General features: G+C 52.3%; 9 protein-coding genes across 9 annotated transcripts; 4 read left to right on the top strand and 5 right to left on the bottom strand.

Moving 5' to 3' along the window:
• Window positions 1–334: 334 nt before the first annotated feature.
• MAM_01648 (Thioredoxin-like fold protein) lies at window positions 335–1,139 on the top strand (the record flags this gene model as incomplete). The annotated part of the gene is made up of 2 exons (XM_040820447.1): window positions 335–686; window positions 727–1,139. The coding sequence occupies 2 exons, from the start codon at window positions 335–337 to the stop codon at window positions 1,137–1,139; spliced, it is 765 nt and encodes a 254-aa protein (XP_040681935.1).
• Window positions 1,140–1,646: 507 nt separating this feature from the next.
• On the bottom strand, window positions 1,647–3,069 carry MAM_01647 (Cell division protein GTP binding protein; the record flags this gene model as incomplete). Its single annotated transcript, XM_040820446.1, has 5 exons — window positions 1,647–1,676; window positions 1,841–2,304; window positions 2,367–2,511; window positions 2,561–2,808; window positions 2,865–3,069. 5 exons carry the CDS (start codon window positions 3,067–3,069, stop codon window positions 1,647–1,649), a joined length of 1,092 nt encoding a protein of 363 aa, XP_040681934.1.
• A 1,206-nt stretch (window positions 3,070–4,275) lies between these two features.
• Window positions 4,276–5,348, top strand: MAM_01646 (negative regulator of the PHO system; the record flags this gene model as incomplete). Its single annotated transcript, XM_040820445.1, has 2 exons — window positions 4,276–4,384; window positions 4,444–5,348. The coding sequence occupies 2 exons, from the start codon at window positions 4,276–4,278 to the stop codon at window positions 5,346–5,348; spliced, it is 1,014 nt and encodes a 337-aa protein (XP_040681933.1).
• Window positions 5,349–5,877: 529 nt separating this feature from the next.
• Window positions 5,878–6,501, bottom strand: MAM_01645 (tafazzin; the record flags this gene model as incomplete). Its single annotated transcript, XM_040820444.1, has 1 exon — window positions 5,878–6,501. The coding sequence occupies one exon, from the start codon at window positions 6,499–6,501 to the stop codon at window positions 5,878–5,880; it is 624 nt and encodes a 207-aa protein (XP_040681932.1).
• Window positions 6,502–7,691: 1,190 nt separating this feature from the next.
• MAM_01644 (zinc finger containing protein) lies at window positions 7,692–8,923 on the top strand (the record flags this gene model as incomplete). The annotated part of the gene is made up of 3 exons (XM_040820443.1): window positions 7,692–7,701; window positions 7,778–8,292; window positions 8,405–8,923. 3 exons carry the CDS (start codon window positions 7,692–7,694, stop codon window positions 8,921–8,923), a joined length of 1,044 nt encoding a protein of 347 aa, XP_040681931.1.
• A 131-nt stretch (window positions 8,924–9,054) lies between these two features.
• Window positions 9,055–10,041, bottom strand: MAM_01643 (peroxisomal adenine nucleotide transporter 1; the record flags this gene model as incomplete). The annotated part of the gene is made up of 1 exon (XM_040820442.1): window positions 9,055–10,041. One exon carries the CDS (start codon window positions 10,039–10,041, stop codon window positions 9,055–9,057), a length of 987 nt encoding a protein of 328 aa, XP_040681930.1.
• A 1,004-nt stretch (window positions 10,042–11,045) lies between these two features.
• Window positions 11,046–14,777, bottom strand: MAM_01642 (esterase; the record flags this gene model as incomplete). Its single annotated transcript, XM_040820441.1, has 7 exons — window positions 11,046–11,449; window positions 11,542–11,718; window positions 11,791–12,279; window positions 12,338–12,457; window positions 13,380–13,401; window positions 13,457–14,547; window positions 14,612–14,777. 7 exons carry the CDS (start codon window positions 14,775–14,777, stop codon window positions 11,046–11,048), a joined length of 2,469 nt encoding a protein of 822 aa, XP_040681929.1.
• A 1,500-nt stretch (window positions 14,778–16,277) lies between these two features.
• MAM_01641 (glycine-rich cell wall structural protein 1) lies at window positions 16,278–17,203 on the top strand (the record flags this gene model as incomplete). Its single annotated transcript, XM_040820440.1, has 3 exons — window positions 16,278–16,410; window positions 16,492–16,914; window positions 16,968–17,203. 3 exons carry the CDS (start codon window positions 16,278–16,280, stop codon window positions 17,201–17,203), a joined length of 792 nt encoding a protein of 263 aa, XP_040681928.1.
• Window positions 17,204–18,422: 1,219 nt separating this feature from the next.
• On the bottom strand, window positions 18,423–22,202 carry MAM_01640 (Ras guanine nucleotide exchange factor; the record flags this gene model as incomplete). The annotated part of the gene is made up of 5 exons (XM_040820439.1): window positions 18,423–18,480; window positions 18,555–18,825; window positions 18,878–19,094; window positions 19,176–21,479; window positions 21,552–22,202. 5 exons carry the CDS (start codon window positions 22,200–22,202, stop codon window positions 18,423–18,425), a joined length of 3,501 nt encoding a protein of 1,166 aa, XP_040681927.1.
• Between the last annotated feature and the right edge of the window lie 2,773 nt (window positions 22,203–24,975).

The following is a 24,975-nucleotide window of genomic DNA, read 5'->3' as shown; positions in this document are numbered from 1 at the left end:
CTGGCCTACACCCACCAACCGGTCGAATGGTGTGTGCTTGCTTGCATCGTGGAAATTTCGAAACAGAAATGGTTGATGCAGGGTAGCCTCCGAGCGCGATTACCTAATGCCCGTCGGAGAGCGCCAAGCCTTCTGGCATGTCGTCATCAATCGGGTCGAGGGTTCAACCGGTTATCATCTTACTTTACAAAGATGCTAGGTGACACGCAGATCATTGGCAGAAACATAGGTCAACAAAGGCATCGTCGGTGACAAGACTTTACCACCAACCTCTTCGAAATTAAAAAAGAAAAAGAAAAAGAAAAAAGGAAAGTTGCTGTCTAGCCTGGCAAACATGGCCGGCCAGGCCCAGCAACATGCTCCCCAACCGGCTGCAAGCAAATCTGGGTTCTGGGCCGAAATAGAATCTCTGAAATCGCCAGAAACCAAAGACGTCGCGCCAGAACCAAGGGTCGGTACGAAAGCACCGACTGCACCCGAGCTTGTTCTACCAGAAGGAAAGAAGACATTGATCCTTTTCCTGCGTCACTGCGGCTGTCCCTGTGAGCACCCCTTTTCATCCACAAAGTCGTCTGTTGTCAGACGCTTCGTCTCTACACACGCGGATGTCAAGCGCTGCAAAGCTGCGGGAATTAGCCACTCTCCCGTGGAAAATATCCAGTGGAAGATGGACCGCATTTTTGCAAGTAGATCATCTGAGACGTACGGCTGACTAGAACCCTGCAGTCGCAGAGAAAACCTTCAAAGCATTGACGGCAGTGTCAGAAAAGCGCAGAGATATCCACTGCATTGCAGTGTCACACTCTTCACCTGATGCAACCGAGCGTTGGATACCCCAAGTCGGGGGTGCTTGGCAGACCGACGTAATTATCGACCAAGGTCGCGATCTCTATGCGAAATGGGGGCTTGGACTATCCAACACATGGCATGCGTTCAACCCCATGGCTTTGTACTCTGTCTATCGCCTAGGAACCGATGAAGGCATCTGGAACCGCCCTACTGAGAGTGGAAGTCGATGGCAAAAGAGCGGAGCGTTTGCCGTAGACGAGGCCGGAACCGTGCGTTGGCAGCACATCTCCAAGACTGCCGATGACCTGCCTGATTTTAACGCAGCTCTCGAAGCGCTCGGCAACCCTTGATCATCTGTGTTGCAGCTTTTCGTTGCGCACTCTCACCATCTAATTTATGCTGGACCCATTGAAATCACGAAATTGATTATATATAAATGTTTTTTCCAACTACCAACATCTTGACACAGCTGCAGTATGTTGCGTTCAAAATCATTGCCCTCCGGGGCGTTAAGTGTATCACATATGGGTACGTGGAAGTCATAACCTCCTAACATGGCCGTTGTTCAAACGGGAGGTGGCTGCGCCGAGGACGTTTCAACGCCGCAGCAGTTCGCAAACCAGGCCCCAAGACCGTTAGCTAGTCGATATCCGATGGTTCAAACCAAACTCAAGCAAGGGGGAAATTTGATATCCCATTGATGAGTTAGCTCCGGCCGAATGACCCAAGCTGCGACACAACCAAGTACCCCGAAGCTGCTGATTAATTCCATCGTCAACTTGCCGGCGGTCTGTAATTGACCCACTATCTCTAAGAGACCTAGAGGATCTTGATGGCTCGTAGACGCTGAAGGAGCCCTAGTCCGTGAAGACTTGAAAGATGATCGACTACGCCTCGTCATAGCCAGCTGTCCTCGAGTAAGAGACATGGTCTGTGCAAGTTGTTGCCGCAATCTCTCTGTGACTAGACTCTGTCGTAGCTCCTCGGCCCAGTTTGCTATTTCAATGCGGCCTCGGCCTTGTTGATTCGGATGCTGACTTGTATATCGTACTTGAGCAAGGCCAAACAAAGAAGACCTCCTCGTGCATGCAAGCGCGGATGGCAGCAGGCCGCCTTGGTGTCTTTGTTGTCGCATCCACTTGATGGCCTTGCAGGCTGCAGAATGGCGAAGCCAAGTGCTCCCTTCGACTGATAGCAAATCCTTGACAAGGTTTCCGAGGTCGGTCGCGACAAAGGGTGGCAGATATTCCGAACTCATGAGAATACTGGCGTCGATGACGTCTGGGTCTACTTGAGTCGCGCTGGATATTGCATGAATACGAGAATGATCGCGGTCTTCCCCAGGGGCAGCGAAGAAGAAACAATCAAGACCTGCGGCATCGAGATCTCGCAGAGTTTGTTTCTTCGCTAACAGACGTTCTTCAGTGGAGAGTTCATCAGCACGCGCCAGCAGTGGAACGACATTTGTTGCATCTTGTAAATCTCTCATGCACCGTATATCGTCGGATGTGGGGCCTGTCGCGGCTTTTAGCTCAAAGGAGATAAATCGACGAGAAGCAGATGCAATGAATACATACCCGAGGGTGGGAGTAGATAGAGTACCACATCAACGTTCGGCTCTGCCCCTCCACTGAGGAGGGCACAGAGATCCGGGTCGTCCATCAGCTTGTTGGCTAAATGAGCTAGCCGAGACTCGACGTAATCAACAGCAGGCGATGATCCCTGGACACATTAGACGATGCTTCTAAGCAAACGAAGGCGCACTGTGTACCTGAATATCATCTCCGTAGACTGGGCAGTCCACAAAACAAATGTTTCTATCCAAAACTCCGTCTAAAGTTGACGACCGCCTTCTCCTAGGAAGGTCGCGATCTGGATCTGTTCTCCACCAGGGCTTTGGACGAGTGCTTGCATACACATCATTGGCCATGTTCTTCGGCGCTGCGACGATCGTATCCATATGAACAATGTGTGCGGATAGTTGGGCAATAGCAAGGATGAGAGATGTTTTTCCGATGCCTGCGTCTTGCGTTAACTTGGCGCTGCGACCTTTCCCACAGCCTATGGGGACCTACCGCGTCGTCCCGTCACAAGGACCTTCAGTTTCCCCAGCGATCTACCGGTTTCCGAAAAGGGGCGACGTTGAGGAACGGTCAAGCTAGGCATCACAAGCTGGGGCGTGAGGGCTCTAGGCAAAATCGGACCAGTGCCCGTGACTGGTGAGCAGCTTTGGGGTAGTTCAGAGAGGCTGGCGGATAGGCTGTGAGGGTCTTCTGACATGGCGACGCTTGATAGGTATCCAGGCGACGAAGGAACGCTGTTTGCCGAATCCGGGCCATAGCTACTGGCAAATACTGACGTCGGAGGCAGCGTTCTGCCTTGCTCGGCATTTGACGATACCGCAGATGGTGAAGTCGGGCCGGGCCTGGACAACAGCCAAGGACAATCAGACCCGTGCATATTGTGGTCGGCAGATAGTTTACATGTTTGATTTTGGGCAGTCGAAACGATTTCAACCCGTCCCCGAGCTGAAGTCTCGTCCGCTAAGCAAGATTCTGTGGTAATAAAGCAATCCAGTGTGGCTCCTGGTGTTGGCTGAGAGAGTGCATCGCAGTTATCATGGTTCTGATCTCGGCTTGGCGGGTTGGTGACAGGGGATGGTAGAGGCCTCATCTTTCCAAACGAGCTGCTGAAATGCCGCACAGGGCCTGTCCGTATAGCCCTTCAGCATGAATGAGACCGGACCGTTCGATTCGAGGGACAGAACTTCGAAGTCGGATCTCGAGGCTCGATGTTGTGCAGGCCGTAACTTCGGACGGCGGCGGTATGGCCCGGCGAATCTACTCGGCGACCTTGGAACTTACTGGACAGCGCGGGTAAAGTCAAGCCAGTGTCCATCAGAGGCTTGGAACCGCAGGAGTTGACCTGTCTTTGGTGTTGACAAATATAATAGCAGGCCAGACTTGAGTAGAAACACTGGAACATGGAAGGCATGAAGGCATGCCTCCGCCCCTCGATGGCCGATTGTGGCTGACGGCATCACCAGTGGACCATCCGTATCTACTTGAGTACCGAGGTACCTACCTAGGCACCTAGTAGGTAGGTGCCCATGCACGGACTGCGTGATCAAGTGATAAGAATAGCACGGTGTCCAGTTAACCTAGGTAGGTACCTACATGTTAACCGAGCCCCCTCTTTAAGGGATCCAGTCTTCACTAAGAGCATGTCATTGCGGCGGCGCAAATTATATATCTCAGTATGCAAAGTATATCGGCTTTGCGGGGTGTTGGCCCCTCCCTTTGAAGGTCGCCGGACTTGCCAGCAAATCCCTGCATCCCGTGCCAATGCCCGACCAACCCCGAGTCAAGAGCCGTCTTGCATGGTAACTACGTTGACGACGAGCCACGACGACCGACCTCACATTTCTCCCTAGAATCCAAGGCCAAGTTCGGGGCCATCTTTTTACAGCGCTGAAAGCTTGGCAGCATGGATGGTAAAAGGCTTCCCAGCTCCTTCCAGCAGCTGGAGAAGCTGGGTGAAGGCACCTATGCTACTGTTCGTATGCCCGCTACACCCCCGCCATTCACCCTCGCGAGTATGAATCAGCTAGTGGACGATCCTACTGACTGACGCTTTGGAACCAGGTATTTAAAGGCAGAAATAGGCAAACTGGAGAACTCGTCGCCCTGAAGGAAATACATCTCGACTCTGAGGAGGGGACGCCGTCCACCGCAATCCGAGAGATATCTCTAATGAAGGAGCTTAAACATGAGAACATCGTTGCCCTCCACGACGTCATCCACACCGAGAACAAGCTCATGCTTGTCTTCGAATACATGGACGGGGATCTCAAAAGATACATGGACACACATGGCGAGCGATGCGCTCTCAAACCGGCCACTATCAAGAGTTTCATGTACCAGCTCCTAAAAGGCATCGATTTTTGCCACCAGAATCGAGTTTTACACCGTGACTTGAAGCCTCAAAACCTCCTCATCAACAGCAAAGGGCTGTTGAAGCTCGGGGATTTTGGCCTGGCACGTGCGTTCGGCATTCCCGTCAATACCTTTTCCAACGAAGTCGTCACCCTGTGGTATCGCGCTCCCGACGTCTTGCTTGGCAGCAGGACGTACAATACCAGCATCGACATCTGGTCTGCAGGTTGTATCATGGCTGAGATGTATACTGGTCGGCCTCTTTTCCCAGGAACCACCAACGAGGACCAGATTATCAGGATATTCCGCATTATGGGCACCCCCACGGAGCGCACCTGGCCTGGCATCACACAGTTCCCGGAATATAAGCCTACATTTCAAATGTATGCCACCCAGGATCTTCGCAACATTCTCCACGCCATAGACCCGTCAGGCATCGACCTGTTGCAGCGTATGCTGCAGCTGCGTCCCGAGTTACGAATCAGTGCCCATGACGCTCTTCAGCATCCTTGGTTCAGCGATTTGGTCATGCACCAACAACACCAACACCAGCAGCAGGCACTGCACGCCCAGGCAAGGGCCTACCAACAAGGAGTGCCAGCGCAGAATTATGATGCTTACTAGAATGCAGCAAATTTTGCTCCTTGAAGCTTGGACGACATCCTGATTTCTGGGCCAGTTATCGCCAAAGTCCTTTGTGCGGACCTTGGGGATTTTTTTTTAGTATGCGGGGCTACTTCGTTTGTTTAAGACAGGATCTTGAGAGAATGAGAGATTTGCTCTGTCTCAGCAATCCTGAGGGTTGTAAACAGGGGTTATGACGGTGTTTTGGGCATTAAAGCTTTGCTTTCGTTTATACTAGACTTGGACATGGCATGCGCTTTACGTCTTTCTTCCCTTTTTTGTTTTTGCTTGCGGGTCACAGCGTGTATTCTGAGCCTTGCATCATCATTGAGTAATGTCACAGTCACGAGAGATTGGGAATCAATACAACCTAGTAAGCCAGTGGTACAACGGAAATCACCTTGCGTTGTTTATTATTTCTCAAGATCTCTTCAAAAAGCGATCAATGGTGCTACTCGTACATTTGGGTGCCTCAATCTTTGCTAGACCCGATTCCGGATTGTTCAAGTCTGAGGTCTGCCCATGCTTATTAGACTCTATTGACAAGGCTGCCATCAACTGGGCTTTTGAACTTTCGTTTGTTGGGCTCTTTGGACCAAGTCTCGGCCAGCGCGGCTGTTTCGTCTTGCTCAGGCGGCAAGCCTATGCTTTCTCGCAGTTTCGCAACCTCGTCTCGTACCAACTTTGCGACCTGGATTCTCAGCTGAACAACCTCACGGCCGTGAGTGAGAAGGTCTGGATCACCCTTGTCCACGAGCTGCTTCCATTTTGCGCGTTGGCGACCAAATACGGTGTCGACACGGGCTGGTTCTCCGATGACAACGCGTATCTTGTTGCCTATGCGAGGCAGGAACCTGGGGAAACCCCTGTCCTCTGGCATTATATCTTGAGTGCCATGAATAAACATTGGGATGAATTCTGGAGCCGGGTCACTTTCGAGGATGAGCCGCGATATGCCCCATTTGAAGTAGCGCAAGCCGCTCTCCTGACTCTGGTGGCAACAGGCTTCTGGGAATACGTGGACCCAAGAACTTGTATTTGCTTTGTATGCCGCCGGGGAAGTAAACGAGTCTTTTCCGTCCGTAGAAAAGGACAGGCCTTTGGAGGCCATTCCTTGGCTGTAGCCTGACAGGAGTCCAATCGCCTGGGCCATTGTGGGTTGAAACAAGCCACCGAGCGGTGAGTGCCATAGCCGACGGGTAGGTAGAACTTGACCAAGGCTAAAGAAGGTTGAGGAGAGCCTGAGATAAGAGAAATCGTTGGGTCAATAAGAGATTCGGGCCCATGAATAACGGCCTGTAAGTGGAATGAAACAGCAACATCCACTCGCGAATTAATACACTTTTTTGGGGGGGGTTTCCGACTGACTTGTTTTTAAAGCAGATGTCATGGGCGCCCAGCCCCCAGCGCAGATTTTCAGGATTGAGGGTATAACGTAAAGGCAGAATTCCCCATATGAGAGGGTCATCGAGACTGCATGCGCCTGGTGTTAGCGGATGAAAGATGGCCGGAATCAACAGAAATGGCACGCCATCAGATGGCCAGATACACTGACGACACTGTGATGGGCGTGATTGCTTCCAACTTACACGGCCACATGATTGCATACTGTCAAGAGACCTCGTTCCCGGCCCCGAGTCCGTCGACGATCCAGAGTTCCGAGCAAATGGCCCAGTCCGATTACCTCGACATTGTTGAGTCCGTATAAGAAGCCTCGGGACAGGATGGCCACAGTGCCCATGACAGCCATCGAGCCAAGGCGCCATGGCAGACTCTTGCGTGTGGCCGGGGCCGGGCTAGGCATGATATAATTTGACGATTCCAAGCTGATTCAACGGGTGTGACGATGAAATTTCGATGTTAGCGCAAGGTGGGCATGGACAGACACACCTGGGCGACGGTGGTGGCGGAACGCTGAAGTCACCAACTAAATCACGGTGCTAGGGGCCGCGTCAGGGGCCATGGCGGGCAATGCCAACAACGTACAGCGCACTCCATCTACTACACGGAATCTTCAGCGGCCTGCTCAAGCACTTACTCAGTACTTAAGTAAGTAACTAGTTAGTAGCCGCTGTCGACCACATGACATGACAACCGTGTGTCTGGTGCACCTCCAGTTGGTTCCCGCATGCTTGCTTGAAACATCATCTGGAAAGCTACGCACAAGTCGACCCCAGCAAATCCAGTGAATCGTCCAGCTAGGGAGTCGGTAGCCTTCAAGATTGACCTCTTGTGAACATCTCGAGTCAGCCCATTCAGATCATCTCTTCCCTGGCAGCTGCTCGGTCGCGTGTAGCTGTGCCTTGCTTTCTACCTTTGGAAGCGTCCTTCACGCCTCCCAACATGTCACACAGTAAGACGACCTGGATTTGTGCTCCCATATACGTGCATGAAATAGCACGCGATGATGTGAAAGCTAATTGCCTCAGGCAAACGGAACACCTCTCGTGCCGTCTTCACCTCCCACGAGCGACTTCTCGCCAAGGCCAACTGGTCCTCCAGTTCCGCTCGCCTGAATCGCGATTCCTTTCTGCCCTTCGGGTCCTGTGGCCTTTGCTTAGAAATTGCTCGGGACCCAGTTGCCTGCCGGCTAGGCGACATTTTCTGTCGCGAATGCATCTTGGCCAATCTGTTGGCACAGAAAAGGGAGCTCAAGAGAGCCGAGAAAGCCCGTCGCGAGGCCGAGCATGAGGCGCTTCGTGCAAAGGCTGCCGACGATGATGAGGATCAAAAAAGGGCCGTCCTTGACTTTGAGTTGACCCAGGCAGGACTCCCTGACTCCAAGAAGAGAGCCATTCTTCCGAACCAAGACAACTCGTGGGATCACGAAGCACATTCGGCCCGTGCTGGCGCCAAACGCAAATTCACCCTCGATGAAAATGAGTTGATACGTATAGCGAAGGAAGACAAGGTGAAAGCTAGGAGGGCCATTGAGGATGAACGGGTAATTTTTTTATTCCCCCAGTTCAAATTCTATACACGCTATATTCCGCCGTGTCCATGGACAGACAGTAGCTGATTTCTCTCCTTCTCTCCTCTCTTTATTTCTTGCATAGGCCGCCAAGCCGTCACTTCCTTCGTTCTGGACACCGTCTCTTACACCAGACGTTCTGGACAGTAAACTGCCTTCAGAAAACAAGGCAACCAAGACCGCACCGACATGCCCTGCGTCGACGGACGACAAACCTCACGCCATCTCAATGCAAAAGCTAGTTACTATACAATTTCAACAAGGTCGAGACCAGTCCGCAAAGGGCGGCGTTTGGACATGTCCCTCATGTCTCAAAACACTATCCAACTCCTCAAGCCCCGTGATGGCCAAGCAATGTGGCCATGTTTTGTGCCTCAGCTGCGTCAAGAAGTTTCTGGTGCCCTCACGCAAAGAAGTTACCGCGGAAGACGTGCCTCTCATGTGCTATGTATGCGAGTCGCCCATAGTCGGCAAGTCTGCAAAGCATGAACCATCAACTAGCAAACTGCCAGCTGGATTGGTCCTGTTGAAGTCGGAGGGCACAGGCTTTTCTGCCCGAGGCTCCAACACTGTCGAGCGATCTGGAGTGGCATTTCAATGTTAAAGTCTGAGGAACTAGCACCGACAAATTGCGCGTTGGCATCGACGGGCGGCTTGGCCAACGGCTGTCTTGCTACAAGAGGAGATTTGGGCGTTTCCGGCGTGCATCAGGGAGTCATGCCAGGTCCCTTGCTTCTACTGTAGCTGTTTACGCAGCCGCGGGTGTGAGAGAATCCACAACCGGATGACAAGGCGATGGATGAGCCCTTTCGTCACCATGGTCAGGCCGTGGCTCAGGAAGCCTTTGAGGAGTTCTCCCGGGAGTCCGTCATAGAGCGCGCGCAGACCCTCGCGCGTGATGATTCGGATTATGATACCAAATACGGTCTGATCGAGCGCGCTGCGGATTCGAGAAATGATAGACTTTTCATTTCGAGCCGGCGGCCTTGTCTTTTGTCCCTTTTCGCAATCTGTCGGGTCTGCGGGATCCAAATCGACTGGCATCTGCAGTCGAGTTCGTCCCGTTTGAAATGGATAAGTCACAACGGTAGCAGTCGACTTGCTGATTGCCGCCAGAAGAAAGTCAACCCATGCCACCGGCACGTCTTCCTCTTCCAGGGCAGGAATAATACGCTTGGCAAGGCGGCGGTTGATGAAGAATGTCATGCTGGGGTTCATGGTGAGGACGAGGGTGGCAGAGTAGCCGGACCACAGGCCGAGGACACCACTCTCCTTCTTGATGTCAGCGAGCGCCTTTCTCAGCGACCCCGTATCTGGCTGCACCTGCATGCGGGTGACAACGTTGGAGATGGGGGTCGTGATGGCCCTGGAGCAGGCACCGGCGAGCGCTCCCATGGCGAGCTCCTGTACTATGCGTGGATGGCGAATCTGCTGGCGCAAATAGGTGTAGAAGCCAAAGAAGAGAAAGCTATCCACCAAGGATTTACCAATGTCCAGTCCCATCCCGTTGTAGAGAGCTGCGATGCCGCCTTCACGCGAGGCAATCACCTTTAGGCCGTCAATCACCCCATCGTAGCGCTCCGAGCCCTTCTTCATCTGACGTTGGGCTTTCAATCGCGTCGTGACAAGGTCAAGCGGGAAAACGGCGGCGGTCGAGACGCCCGTGCCTATCGATCCAGACACAGCGTGGCCCAGGGCGTCGAGTGCCGCGTTGGACGGCATCTTCTGGCCCGGACAAATTGCGAATCGGTAGAAAGAATTGCCAAGGTAGGCGGCTGTTGCAGGGTGCAGCTTGTAATGGGTGGACGATTCCAATGGAAAGTGTCTGCGGTGTCTGTCGCGTCGAAACTCGAAAGGCTACGACTATCACTTCCGTTACGTCGCAAGACAGACTTTCCCGTCTGGACGAGACGAGACCGTGTCGGCTTGGGGAATTTTGTAACATGAGAACCGAGGTTGGCTGTCAGACGCCAGATGTTGTCCTCCATCGTGCCCGCGCGCGCAATGACGTCATGTAACTTACATGTACGTAGTGCGTGGGTACGTTCCCCCTTGGCGTGACGACGGCAATCTGATCAGTTGTCCCGCGCCGGACGGCCTCGGCTCAAGGCACCGTAGTTGATGGACCGCGAATGCCGTACCCAAGACGGCCACGGGAAATATACATGGTTGCGACCGTATCAAGCACCATGATGCACGCTCCGTCGCATCATGTAGTTCTGGTCTGGGGTGCAATCTTTACACGATGCCATATGCGTCCATCCATCATCCATCCCATGTGTTGTTACAACTACAAATACACCAGGCCGCCAATGACTCCGCCGAGCCAGAATACCCTCCTCTCTCTGTTAATGTCCGTTTGTACTCTGTCGATATCCATACCTCCCCGTAGTGCAACAAGTCGCGCATCCAATTCCTGGTCCGGAATGGCCATTGTGCTTCCATGCCAAAACGCCATCCGTTGGTATATACAACAGAAATGAAACCGAAACAAGCCGCGCCACTCCAAACTTGTCCATCCAAAAATAAAAAAAAATATAAACCCGAAAAGAGAGAATTCCTCCAAATTGGTGCTTCGACTTCCTGGTCTTATGTGAAAGCATCCGGATATTTTAAATATAAAAAGCGCCGACGTAACCGAGGTAGTCAAGTCAGGCCAAGTCCAAGAATTGAGAGCGACGTGGCAACTCAGGATTCCTCAGAATCAAGACCCAGCCCGCCGTACTTCAGCCGCGGCTTGTCACGGAAGACCGCCTCTGTGACACGGTTGCGGCACCAAAATTCGACGATCGGGCAGTACCAGGAAAGCCCAGGGCTCCCAGATCTGGCTCGCCCGGTGCATCCTCTCCTTCAACGAGCCCGGGGTGTCCTTCCGGCAGCTTTTGAGCCCCATATCCTACCACGTGAAAAATGTTGGTGCGGCCTCCATTCGTTGCCAGCTGCAACTGTTCATGAAGTCTGGATAGCTGATATTGTCGCTTAATTGGGGTGAAAATAGGTTGTGGAATAAGCGGTTGGGGATGCCAGTGAGACAAGGCGCTCATTACGGCTCCGGTTTCCTCATCAGAGTCGACAGGTCCGTTCGCGTCGTCGTCATCCTCAACGGGAGCATTCGCATCGAGGGCAGCCTCTGTGAGGAGACAAAAAACGGGTGGTCAGTACTTGACATCATCCGACAGAGGACGGACTCGCCGAGGCTTCTTGAGGGGTTGAATAGCTTACTTTGCTGTTTTGCTTGATTTTTCTTCTGGTATGCCGCCAACAGCATATCGTACGGAAGAGAACGACCCACGACAGCACGTTTTGCTCCCATCGAGTGACTTTTGCACGTAAGCGATCGAGCGCACGGCTGACCGTTGGGCAATATCACGCCGCACTGTCTCTCAACATCAACCGGCCCTGATATCTCCACGTCAGCCAAACAGATTGATGATACTCGTCGTCCAATATAGTGAGTTTAGCTGTACGTACCTTTGGGCTTCGGAACCTTGGCTTTAGGCTCGTCCTTCTTCTTTTTCGCCTTGGGCCCTTTGTCGGGCTCGCCGTCGGCTTTCCTCTTTTTGCCGCCTTTCTTCTCATCCTCGGGCTTCTTGCCTGCTTTTTTTCCTGCCACATTTCCTTTTTTATCGTCGTCATCACTGTCATCGTCTCCATTCTCTTCATCAGCTTTTCGAGCCTCTTCCTCTCTGGCGGCCTCCTTGGCCCTCTCTCGGGCCTCTCGGGCCTCCTTCTTCCTTTGCGCCTTCTCCTTCTTTAGCTTCAAACACTGCGCAATATGCGCCTTTGCAGCGGTTTTTAAAATGCTCTTCTTGCAGTGCTTGCATTGTTGAAGGTCCGGGCTATCTTCCAGGGGCCGTCCTGTTGCAAACGTCTCTCGGGCGTTGTCATCTAGTTGATTCACTACCGGGCCAGGAGAGGCCACAGAGGTAGCGGGCGAGTTCGCGGCTTTCTTTTTCTCATCTAACATGGCCGCATTAGAGCCAGTTCAATGACGTGGTGGTTATGTGATGAAACGTACCTTCGACAACACTACCGTCCCTCCAGTTGCCTGGCTTGCTGTGCTTCGGAGGCGGCTTCTTCAGCTTAATGGTACCTGATTTGCTTTCCCTCTTCGACGAGACTTTGATGGTTGGATCATCTGAGAGCAAGGATTAGCTGCTATCGGGACCCATCTGGATGGCGAGCCTGGCTTGCCTTTGCGAGGTTCAGCGTCGGGTGCCATGGCGGTGGATGCCGTGGTCGTCGTCGTGAGTCGTGACCAAGCAGCCGCCTAACAGTGCGGTTGATCGGCAACTTCCCCCAATAATTCAGCGGCTGTGTCATCCACGGCGCAAGGCCTTACGAATGATACAAAGAAATATAATAGTCATGGGATGTGATGCACGATGCACACGACGCACGATGCACAACGCAGAATGTCGGGCAACACATGAGCAACCTGGTAGCCTAAACAACGATGTCGCGCGGCGCATGGGACTGGCCGGCCGGAAGCGGTAAAACGATAGACCGACACCCACCCCCGGACTCAGTGACCCACCCGATGTCAATATGCGCTCCGCACAGAGTATATACCGAGGTGCCAAAATATTCTCTTTGCAGTTCGTTAAGTTGTTGTTTGTTGTACAGGGCATAAGCTAGACCCAAGTTTTGGACATCTCCCCGCGCGGGCGAAGCAGATTGTCCCTGACATGTCAACGGAACATTGGGGGGATAGTAGCTTTACTTGAATCGCGATCTTCTATGACGTTGGAATTTGGAGTTTCCATAATAGAATATTCAAGTACGCAATACGCCGAGTCATGATGTTGGATGGCAATTCATCATTTCACGTTACTAGATTTTGTTCCTTGTATATATTTCCGTCCTTATTCGTTACGCCTTTTGGCAGGATGTGTACATCTCTGCAAGGCAAAGTAGGCAAAAAGGAAGAAATCAAGTCGGACCTACCTACATTTAAATACCTTGGCTCATTCCGCTCCAGAGCCGGTAAATGCGGTTACGAATTGCCATGTGCCCCAACGTCCGCTGTATATGAGAGAAACTTGCATCAGCTCACATACTATGGAGGATGGAATACGACATCTGCGCACTGCTGGGACCAGATCAGATCAGGGGAGGGTATTTTTGCGGCACTTACAGGATGAAACGTTTTGCCATAATATGTAGGCACATACCACATGGAGTTTTGGGCAACAATTGCTCCTTCGCTGGTCCGAAGGGAAGAGTCCTCTCTCGCAGCCTTGGCCATCAGGCACAACGCCAACTCACCCCAGTCACCTGACTTCTGGGCAGGTCCCAAGCAAGTGTCTGGATCTATCAGTGGTGAGCTGGGGGAAAGCAGTTCGCCTTGGTCGGGTCCCGCCAGCTGACTTTGGAAGCCACGGTGGTTGTCTTTGCCTCCAACAAGAAAAAACCACGTTTCATTTCTGGAGTAATCTGGTTCAGTGACATTGGCTTCGCAGAACCGGTGACCTTCGAAAGCATCATCGTAGTCCACAAACATGACCCTGGGCTCCGTGAAATCGGCGTTTATCGCGGTGATTGAGCGTTTAATCTTGTCGTTGACCGAAAGAACCATCCTGTTCATCCTACGGCGAAGCTTGCGTTTCAGTTTCGGTCCACGCCACCACACTCCAAACGATCGTTGGTCGCAATCTTGGGTGTCCTCGTTGAAAAAGCGAGCGTAGCCCGAGACAGTAATGGAAAACGAGGGCCTCTTTTCCCATTGCACACGGTCGAGAATTTCCATAATGGCCAGTCGAAGGTAATGTTCAAACTCGGGGCCGTTGAGGGCTTCTTCAGAATTGCGTAAAGCATCTTCGCAGGTTCCCGAGTAAAAGCTATAGAAGCGGAAGATGCAGCTGTTCATGATGTTGAAGAAGCCAAGGTCATTGCCGCCAATAGACAGGAGCGCAAAGTCTGCATGCATCGTAGCATTCAAGCCATCGATCTGACTATGGTCGGCTCCCGCGAGCATGTCGCCGATCGTGGAGCCCGTACAAGACAGAAACTGCAGCTCTGCGGCGGTGTCATGACGTCCACGAGCGCGGTTGAGATCTCCGTGGATCAAAACGGGGTAAGCATGAAGACCTTGACGACAGTCATTTTCCGTTCCGTTGAACCCGGTGCCTATGCCCGCTGAGTAGGAGTCGCCAAGGGCAATGAAGCCAGAGGCTTGGTGGAATGGGCTGTGCGGAAACTTGATATCGGGTTCTTCCACAGAGGCCACTGGACACACGCCTCAGGGGTAAGCTAAGTGTAACAAAGATGGTATTTGTTGGCATGAACATACACGGAGGAGTCATCAGGACATGTTGCTGCTGCGGCCGCCTTTGACCATGCCAGACTGGGGTCCATGTCTGCTCTCCTGACGGCTCGCCACGGTGAGGCAGAGGGGAGATGTTGCGGACGGCGAGACAAAGGCTGAGGGTAGGGAAGACGAGGCCCAGGAATCGCATACTCTACCTAGGGTCGCAAGATGTTTGGATGTGTTCGGCTTTGCGAGTAATGACGGAATTTGTCAGTTTGAGGTGTATTCGACAGGCAGAGGAGTGCAGAAGCCAACATTGTACATGCGCCGACGTCGTATCTGGTGAGCTGCCAGGAAGGCAAGCAGGCCCTTTTCACACGGGACTCGGATTCATGGTCGCAGAGCTGAGACGGCGCCGCGTGTACAGACGAAGGACCCTGGGTGGAAAGGTCGGACTCGAGGTCCCTAGGCGCAAACGTCGTCGGGGCGGACGATGGATGGTGTCCACGTCCGAGGCTTAGGGCGCCGCGGACCAGTGATTTTGGAGACCCGACGCCACGAGCGGGCAACGATTTGAATTGAATGGCTGTTGAATGGTTGGGGCGACGACGGAAGCGCGTGACAGCAGCGACATGTTGTCCGAACTCTGTATCCTCAAGACAGAATGGGCGGTTCATTATCGGTACTGCTTGCTTCTGCTCAAGTTGAGCATTGTGTATACCGGCAGCTCTGTGCGAAAAGCTCCGTACTTGGAGTTATGTAGTTATTAGTTATGCATGTATATGTACACGTGCATATCCCAGCTCGTCCGTCCCTCCTCTCCACCGACTAGCAGCCAGTGACGCAGCTCCAAAACATCAGACTCAAATGTTGATAACAGTCCTCCGTACCGAGGACGAATGAATCAAGCTCAACGTCTCTCACAGCACAAGGCCCAAGGCACAACATGCAACACCAGACTGACTGCGCAGTAGGCTTCTTGCAGGCACGCATACCCAGTTCGTCGGTCACATGGCGCCAGCCGCTGTGCAACGGCGCGATGACTGGAACCAGATCATTATAAGTTACGTCATGCATGCAAGGCCGACGTTGTGCTTTGATTATCCGACTTGCCGACGTCCGAGAAAGTCCATCGTCCGTCGTCCGTCGTCCGTCGTCCGTCGTCCGTCATCCGTCACCGATCGACATCAGCGTAATAACCACCGCTCCATCGATGTGCTGGGACTGCCATCGGGCCAAAAGCACCCCGTTTCCCACCCGGGCAGCTCGCCACCCACGACCTCTGATCACAAATCAGCAGCGCCAGCACAAGCCCAAAAGCAATCTCTGGTTATAATCATGCTTACCACCCATTTGTTGCTGACCCTGGTGCGCCAATAAACTGCCCCCGTCCGCGTCCATTCCGCACTGCTACGACGTCAGAAATCCCCACCGTTGGTTCTGGTTGTGGCTCGTTTACAACTTGGTCCTGCTGTACGGGATTAGTGTGAATCAGTAGAATGTCATCCACAGCCAACAGCCGAAGACTAGATCTCCCCCGACGGGACCCCCAGCAAGCTAGACTCGCGTCATTTCCCAACGTTCCGAATCCATAAACTTGCGCATCTATCGTATCAGTACCTCTGGCTTTTTGCCCCTCTCTCTCTCTCTCTATCTCTCTCTCCCCCTCTTTCTCTCTCCGTAGCGTCTTCACAAAAGCGGCACAGCCATGGAAACCGTTAGCAACATAGCACAAAGTGCCGTGAAGGCAGTATGGGGAGATGGTACAGAACATGAAGAGCCCATTTCCGGCGTTCAAGGCGACGTGTCAAAGGGCGAGCCATACGACGGCGGCAATGCCGGTACGTCTCGTCACCCGTGACAAACCCACAAGCGTCTTCACCGTAAGGGAAGCCCTTATTCTAAACTGACGCGGTTTCCAGACCCCAAAGACCAGGACAGAGCAGACCCAGAGTCCACAACAGCACAAAAAGAAGGCAGGTTCTCAAAAGAGACGCAAGACACCAAGCAAGACACCGAGGCCCCCAGCACGACAACAGAGTCTGGAGGGAGCACCGCCCGTGAATCCAGACAGAATTCGGCGCCAAAGCGCGACGAGAAAAACACAGAGGCACATGACAGTCCCAGACCCCTGGCAGCCGTTGCCAAAGAGAACGGCGGTGACGCCGGCAACCTCCGGGCCGGGTCCAAATCTACGTCCGCTGAAGCCGATGCCGCTGACGCCGACGAGAACCCGAGCTCTGAAAGCAAAGGCACCGGCGAAAAGTACGTCAAGACAACGGGTCTCGCTGCAGACGGCGGAAACTTTGACGCGGTGAACCCCGGAGCGGGAAGAGAGGCCGATCGTAAGTCGTTTCCCCGGTCCCCGCGGACCAGCCATCTGTGGAAATTGAAAAAGAAGACAAGAAAGCCACGATTTTCCATGCTGTGGAGCTTTACCGGATTCACGTCGTGCTGACACCATATTCCCGGCTCCCAGGTCTCATGCAGGAGAAAGGAGTCGACCACGAGGGCGGCGCTGACCAGCCCACCAAGCCTGACTCTTCTTCGTCTGCGTCTGGAAGCGGGAGCAAGGACGACAAGCCAAGCCTTAAGGAGAAGATCAAGGACAAGCTGCATATGCACAAGTCCTGATCGGGACCATGTTGTTGCATAAAATCGTTCGGACATCGCAGGATACCGCGTGATACTGGCGCCAACATGTGTTTATCAGTATCGTCTGCATCGTCTGCATCTCTTCTGGTTTTCTTTAGCTTACTTTACTCTTTGATTTTGTTCCATTTTATACACTTTCAATGCTAAAAGAAGAAAAACTGAAATCATCGCGCCTTAATAATTCCATACCTGATAACCCAACATGCACGGTAGCCACGGAAAATTGACTGTATATGAACAGAGTTTACAAGTACCCTATGTACAGCGTTTTTAGTTTGCCATATTATCGCCACAATCGTTGCTCATATCTAAACATGCCGGCCGCATTCATTGCCGGCAATACTCAAGACGGCCGCGAAAAGCTCCAAAAACCACAAGCCAGCTTGCCCTGCCTCACCAAGAGTTCTTTCTCTTTTTTTAAAAAAAAAAAAGAAGAAGAAGAAGGCGTAGCTTTCTCACCAAATATGCAGTCCAGCCTGCTCATAAGCATAAATCTCAGAACATTTTGCGACAGAACGCTAACCATGGCGACGCATCAATAGAAAATAGCGCTCTAGTCTGATCTTCTCATTCACCAGTGAATTCTGAATATCAGAACGGGGCCAGAAAGGAGCCGTGCCGGCCCTAAAGGTATTGCTCGCTTTATCTCGATACACGTGGACATTGATAGTCCAAATATTTGGCCGCTGACCGTACCTCGTGAGGTAGATGAGCAGATGAATTGGTCAAAGTCTTGCAACTATGCCAGGATGATGAAGCGCCCTAGCCACCGTCACATCGAATAAAAACGAAACGAGGGATGCACAGTCAACTGAGGGTCAGGTACAGATGAGGCGCCTTAGCTGTCCCTATCAAGGAACAATTCGGCTGTTAGCAATACCTTCCTCAGCTTGACTAGTACCTCTGTGAGGGGTTTCGTGCACATTGTGATAGCACTGTTGTACTGCAGATGATGTGTGTGCCGGATTCTGTCCACTCATCTTGGTTAGTTAACTAGGTAGCCAGCTGAAAGTTTCGGTTGCTCGGATTTGACAGATTCGGTTCATAGGCTAAATCCACCACATCGTGTTCTCGAAACTTAGAGAAATCCAGATTCAGCCAAGACCCTAAGTTGAAGGAGAAATGGATATGTTAGCCACATGTTCATAAGTTGTTTCAAGTTTGTTTCTTCCTTTCATTTTTGAAACAGGAAGAATCGTCAGGAGGATGTGCGAAGAATGGGTTGGTAGGCGAGACTGATCAAATTTTCTCGAAACCTGTGCCAGGAAGTGTCTTCAATGCCAGACACCATGGCAGCTGGGTGGGTGGTTCCGCTGGGCAATACACGTACCTCACAATCTTTTCGTCTTCTCGCTCCCTTGGCTCTACATGCAAGCTCTTGTCGTACATCTCATGTACATCTCCAGCAGCTTGCATATTACTCAACATATAATCTTGCAGCTCAGGGACAGGCTGCAGAGAGTATCCCACATTTTGGTATTGTTGAATGTCCCGGATTACTTCTGCAGTCTTTGCGCGCTTTGCAAAGTTGATCAAGTTCGTCTTCTTGATTATGGAGGGAATACCATCCTCAATGAAAGTGAGGTCGGTTAGATAGACACCTGACCAAGGCATTAGTGAGAGCCCCAGATCCAATCTGATTTCTACACGTACCAAAGAAAGGGATACACGGCGGATTAGCTGCATGAAGCGCCTCACGATACTCGCCGAAATTCTTGGTACTAGCCATGATTCGACGCATATTTTCCAGGACTCCTTGTGTTCGCTGGGGCACTTGATCCCAAGTCCGCTTCAGTCGAGCAATCGGCGCCGTTCCAAGGGCTGAGATGATGGAAGTCAGCGTAGAGAAGTTGTTTAGACTCCGGCATTTCTGTATTTATTAGCGTTAGTAGTTGCTACGGTGGCCAAAGGCAGCGACTCGAGAGCATGGGAAATAGCCCGGCAAACATACATCGGCAACGGCGACGAAGTGCTTGATCACAACAACTCGTTTCTTCACGTCCATCTGAGCAAGGATCATCTCCGCGACCCAGTTGGTCATTTGATTGGAATGGAGAATCAATGCCTTGACGTTGGGCGCGAGGTCGGGTTCCCCTTCCGCAACTTTCTTTTGCCAGGTCTTGTTTAGGCATTCTGCTGCCTTGATCTTGCCATACAACCTCGACTCGATAATGGTGAGCTGGCGAGCAAACTCTGTAACGTCAACATCCAGAAACTTCAATTTCTTCATATTTTTTGGAATAATGGGTGTTGGGGTGCTTTGATTCAATGTTTGAATCATTCGACGAGCACCGGCTTCTTTCCCACTCAACCGCTGGTCCAGGACAGCCATCAAAGGACCCGAACCTGGGGTTTCTGTGGATTTGACGGTGTCTCTCGCAAAAGTGTAAACGTCGCGAATCAACGCCCTCGACTCATCGTTGTGCTCCTCCATCCAAAAATTGTCAAACCAGCTCTTGAGGATATTCACGACGCGAAACCGAATCAGCTTTTGCTTTCTGTCACGCCAGGATTCGAAGTCTGATTGGCTGAGACCATCCGGTGGCTGGATGCCAAACCGTGCAACTAATAGTTCGAAGAGCTCTCGCGCCGAGGTAAAGGACCGATAGGTAAGAAGAAATGTGTTGTTAAAACTCGAGTCTAACTTATCGTGGCGGGTGAGCTGTTCAACTAACGCTAGGAGAGAACCTCCCTTCACCGTAGGCGACGCGGTCTTGGTATCCCATGACACATCATTTTCATAATCAAGCCGTAAGAAGTCGGGAATATCGTCGCCAGCCTGCATACCGGCCTGTGGTGAAGGATCCTCTCCAAAGATCTTTTTGACTTTGGAATAGTCTCCTTTTCTGAAGTTGCTGGCCGCCGGGTCACCTTCACCAAGGGGTTGCGCCGTTATCAGGGGTGGCCTGCTAAGTGCAGATCTCGAATCCGACCGCTGATGCGATCGTTCATACGGCGTGGCCTCAGCCCGTTGTAACTTGGTTCGCGAGCCAGAGTGTTCTCGCGTACGAGATTCAGCGTGCTGTGGAAGCTGCGAGTTTACCTGAACTTGCTCCGAAAGGAGTTGCAAGGAGAACACAATGTGAGATGAATTCGCCTCCAAAGTTCTAGCACACTGGCGCACGTATTCCAGACGGTTTTCGAGAGATTCGCCCCACACTTCGTTCCACTCATCTGCCAACGGTCCAGCAACCGCCTGACAGCCAAGAATCAAGTCCGCGATATTGTCGTACAAGCTTTGCTTGTTGATGCCAAAATCACCCAACTGGGGGGACTGATAGCCGTTTCCCAGCGGAGAAAGATCAATCGACTCAATCATGGCGATCCACATTTTGAAAATTTCGACAACCTTGCCGCCTGCAGAGCATACATTATTCCCCACAATCTCATGACGGAGAGACGTTATAATCTTTTCGGGTGTGATCAGGCTCTTGTCAAGCTCGCGAATGCTCGACACTAAGATTCGTTTCTGTTCGTCTAATCTTTCGAGGATTCTTCTGTTCAAAAATACCGACGGCTCTGCCAGGCCCTCTTCATCCTCCAGAAAATTGGCCGTGATGGGATCTCTTGGCCCCAGACCATTGTTCTGCCAGCCACCTCCGACGGTGCTGCCAATCACGAAACCAGGAAATAGGCGGGGTATCTCTTCCCCGCGTTGTTGTCGGGCTACTTCAACATAACTGAAGACCCCAAGGAGAACCCCATCTGCTTCTTGTAGGCACTTTTGTACAGACTCGGCGTTTGGCCAATCCGCCGCAGCAATATGTGACGAAATAACAAGTTTTGAGAACTTTGACATCATGTCTCGGAAATGGGGATACAGCGCCTTGTTGGTAGAAATAATGGACGGCTGGCCAGAGTGATTGTCTGTTGTACCGGAACCGGCCGCGAGAAGCAGTCGCAAATGGTCCGAGATGTCTTCAGCCCTAGCAACATATTCTGATCGGCGATTTTTCGTAATTGCCTCGCGGTATCGGTCGATGGCACGTTTCATGTTGGAAACTAATAGGCTCCACGTCAAAGGGGGTGTAGACCCGTCGTCGAAAAAGGAACGCGGAACAGTTGCAGTCGTTGGCAGGTTGTATGTTGTGCTCGTAAAGGAAGTGGCCGAGGCCATATTCGGAGGCTGTGAAGGGCCTTGTTTGCCGTTGTGGCGCCCGTCGTTTCTTTTCCGCCGGTTAGGAGATGTGCCATTTATTGAATCCATGGAAGTAGAAGGTGACAAGGCACCGCTCGTGGAGGCTCGTTCTCTCCCCTGTTTGGCGATTAGTGACTTGGGTGCGCACGGGGAACTGGGATCAAGATGTATTCTGCCATGGGGTCATACCAAAAAACCTCGGGAGGCAAACATTCGGGACTCGCCTTCGGCTTCGGAGGCAGAGGTTGTCGAGTCATCGTCCTCATCTCGGGTCAGCCCGCGCGCCATCATCTCGGGTGGTGGTCTTGTTTTGTCTGGGATGTTAACGTTGGACCGATCTCCAGGGCCAGTCTCGGCTGAAGACGAGGGTGACTCCAGAGGCAGCTCCATACTCCTATCGCCGGTCATCATGTTATAATAAAAGAGCCGACCGTCGGGTGTAGCCTGGGGAATCCAGAAGTCGGCTCTTGATTTGTCCCCGGTGTCGGTGCCCTGCGGCAGCAAAGCTGAGGCATCTTCTGCCTCGGAATCGTCGTCTTGGTCGAAGCTCTCATCGAAGCCATCGGGTTCGTCGGGCTCGTCGTCAAGGCGGTCCATGAGGCCGTTGTGGCCGTGTTCTGGGAGGTCATCTGGGCTGGCGATGATTTGGCAGTAGTTGCTTGGGAACCAGCCGCGGACGCCATTGATGACACCGTCCCACCAACCACTCTCCAGCTGAGTGATGACCTGAATGACATCGCCTTCGTGAAAACTGAGGCTGGTTCTGTCGTCGGCGTCGTAGTCGTATAAGGCTCGCACATACATGGTGCCGTGCGGCGCAGTGCCCACAATGCCATCCATGGCGGCGAGTGCGGGGGTTAGAGGGGCTAGTTGGCCTTCAGAGGCACGACGCACACAAGAACAGCGCAAGACGGCGAGGGCAGCAGCTTTTCTTGTCGAGCGCCAGATGGATATAAAGGAGCGAATCGTCCGTCAAGCGGTTGATGTGGCGGGCAGAGTTGAGGCTGGGGTCAGCAAGCTTGGGATACTGCGCCGCACGCCGGAGGTTGCCAAAGAAGGGTTAAAAAAAAGGCAACGTCGACGGTTGAAGACTTGAGCAGTTCGAGGTTGGTTGGTTTTCGGCGGCCTGCTGATTGATGCCCTCAGGACATGGCCAAAGCGCGAGTCAGCCCTCTCACCGAGCTGCAGGTGGCAGGCTATGAATCCGCAAATGCAACAATCATGCCACATGCACGATGCGCTGTGTGCTGAACCTGGTGCTTGTCGGCGCGGGGAGGTCTAAGGAGACAAGGAATTGGAGGGGAACATTGAATATTGAGAGTCTGGTTGTGTGGGTTCGATGTTGTGAGGCGCAGGAGGTCCAGTGCTACGAGTTATTAATAACGTCTGGTCAGGTAGCATTACTGCATAAGTAAGTAAGTACTACCTGACTTGAAACTGTCCGCGATTTGAGAAGTTGAGATGGCCTGGCATCGGCTGACCACCTCCTGCCATCGAGAACGACTCGAGTCCGCCGCCCTGCCGTGCCGCACGCAACGTTTGACCCAAGTACAGCCAGTGGTTGAGTTCCTTGGACTTTCATTACCTCGGCGCCTGGTGCCGTTACCGGCACAGCTTCATACTTGAGTACTCACCTACTTACAAGTAGGTACCCAGTACTTAGCTGGCAACTACTAAAGACGAGCATAGTGTTTCCCGACAGGCCCCTCACGCCACGTAGTACTTAAGTACGTACATAAGTTCCGTAGTGTATTAGGTACCAGGTTTCTATTAAGTACCTTAAGTACGGAGCACCTAAGGTAGGTACTTAAAGTAGGGTTCCTTTCCAGGTTGTTACTTGGGTCCGGTTGGAGTCCCTACCTTCTTTAGGTGCCGAAGTACTTAAATTCTTGAGTACCTATCTCGGTGGCCACCTACCGAGTAACTTACTTAAGTACCTACATACTTCCTGGAAGTAGACAGTGTTCTAAGTTAAGGGTCATTGCGCACATGCTGAACGTCGAGCGAGATCTTTCAAGTACCTAAGTACTTCTTACCAAGCACCTCGAGTGACGACTTAAGGTACCTACCTACTTCTTAAGTAGGTACGCTCTCAGGCTCAAAATGTCCGGGCATAGTCTAAAGTGTAGGTACTTGGGTAAGTACCTACTTAAGTAGGTAGTTGCAGAAATACCCAGTACCTACCTCGTTGATAACCGATTGGGACGGGGAAGGCGCAAGACGTCTGGCGGCCGGTGCATGTGTCAAATGTTGCAATCCTCGCATATATCATATACGGAGTCAAGTTGTACTCAACAAGAGTTAGAAGCATGGGGGGGATGTCACCTATCCTGTCCTCTCGCCAACGATAAAACGCCGACTCTGGAGGGAGCCCACAATGCGCTGGAGCTCCCATCCCTCCCTTGGCCTTGGCCCCTTTTCTGCGCCAGGGGCTTATCGAAACCGCGCGAGTCGCAGCAATGGCGGTAGGAAGAAATGCTTCTGCTTTCTACCGCTACCCGCTTCGGCGCGTCGACTCTTCTCCCGATACTTGCACTTCTTTTGGAGCGCACAACCTCACGACTCCAGGCTTTGCTGTGACATATCTCGACACACAACCACGGGCCTTGTGCTCAGGTGTGATGGGATCTGATTTACGGCGTGCTTATCTTAGTAGCAGGGGTGGTCATTGCACAGCAGAATTTCAGCCTATTTTGTGCCGGGCGAAATATACACGATAGCGAACTTTTGGCTGGCTATTCCTTGCTTCGGTCACTCACCACCTGTGGCCGTCGCATCGGATACCCAGGAGCTGTGGTTCTATAAGACTCTCTGTGATATCGCACGATGCCCCAAGTTCCAGCGTCCTGCCCGACTTGTGCCGCTTCTTGTTGACCGCGAACCAGCTGAATGAGTGTCTGTGCCCGTCTGTCTTCACAAAAACCGCGAATCTCGTAGTGCAGCAGAAATGTCCCAAGGCCCAAGTACGGACGGACAAGTGCGTAGTTTAGACGACGATTGGGTGAGGCTACTATACTTGAGCCTCGTCTGGATAAACATGCCCCTGTGTTGCTACCGATCATTGGCCTGACATGTCAGTGTAGCATTAAGGTGAGGCTAAGAACATGTTTCTCTGGCGGATGGTGGTGGTACAGGGTAGCTGCATCATTTCGCATATCTCGGTTTCTGCCGTCAAAGTTAACGTCGTCATCGACTTCAGCACCTAGATTAGTGTGCCCCCAATATAGCTCCCCAGTGCCCCCAAGTAGCTCGTTACTAGGGATTTCCGCAGCCAGGGAGGCAAGCTTCGGCGTTTCGGTGCTGTGGCAGCGTATTTACCACACAGTGCGATACCGAGTACGGAGCATCTGACAGTGTGTATCTTGGAGCAGATCTTGTGCACCTGAGGCTCGAATTCCTGGCAGCGAAGACGCCAAGACATGCAGCAGGAGCACTGGTACCTTCAAGGTCCGGCAATTGGTATGGTAGAGCCTGGCTGTCGACGACGCATCACCGCGTGTAGGGTACTCGAAAGTAGATGATTTACTGCGGTGTTGCCAGGTGCGATTGACTGCTGGGTACGGAGTAATTTATTCAAGAACCACCCCCCCCTTTCCATCCAACCAAAACCCCC

The sequence above is a fragment of the Metarhizium album genome (assembly GCF_000804445.1).
Source record: "Metarhizium album ARSEF 1941 chromosome Unknown scaffold_2, whole genome shotgun sequence".
NCBI lineage: Eukaryota > Fungi > Ascomycota > Sordariomycetes > Hypocreales > Clavicipitaceae > Metarhizium > Metarhizium album.
Note: the sequence above shows the minus strand (reverse complement) of the source record. Positions and strands in the feature narration are given on the sequence as shown.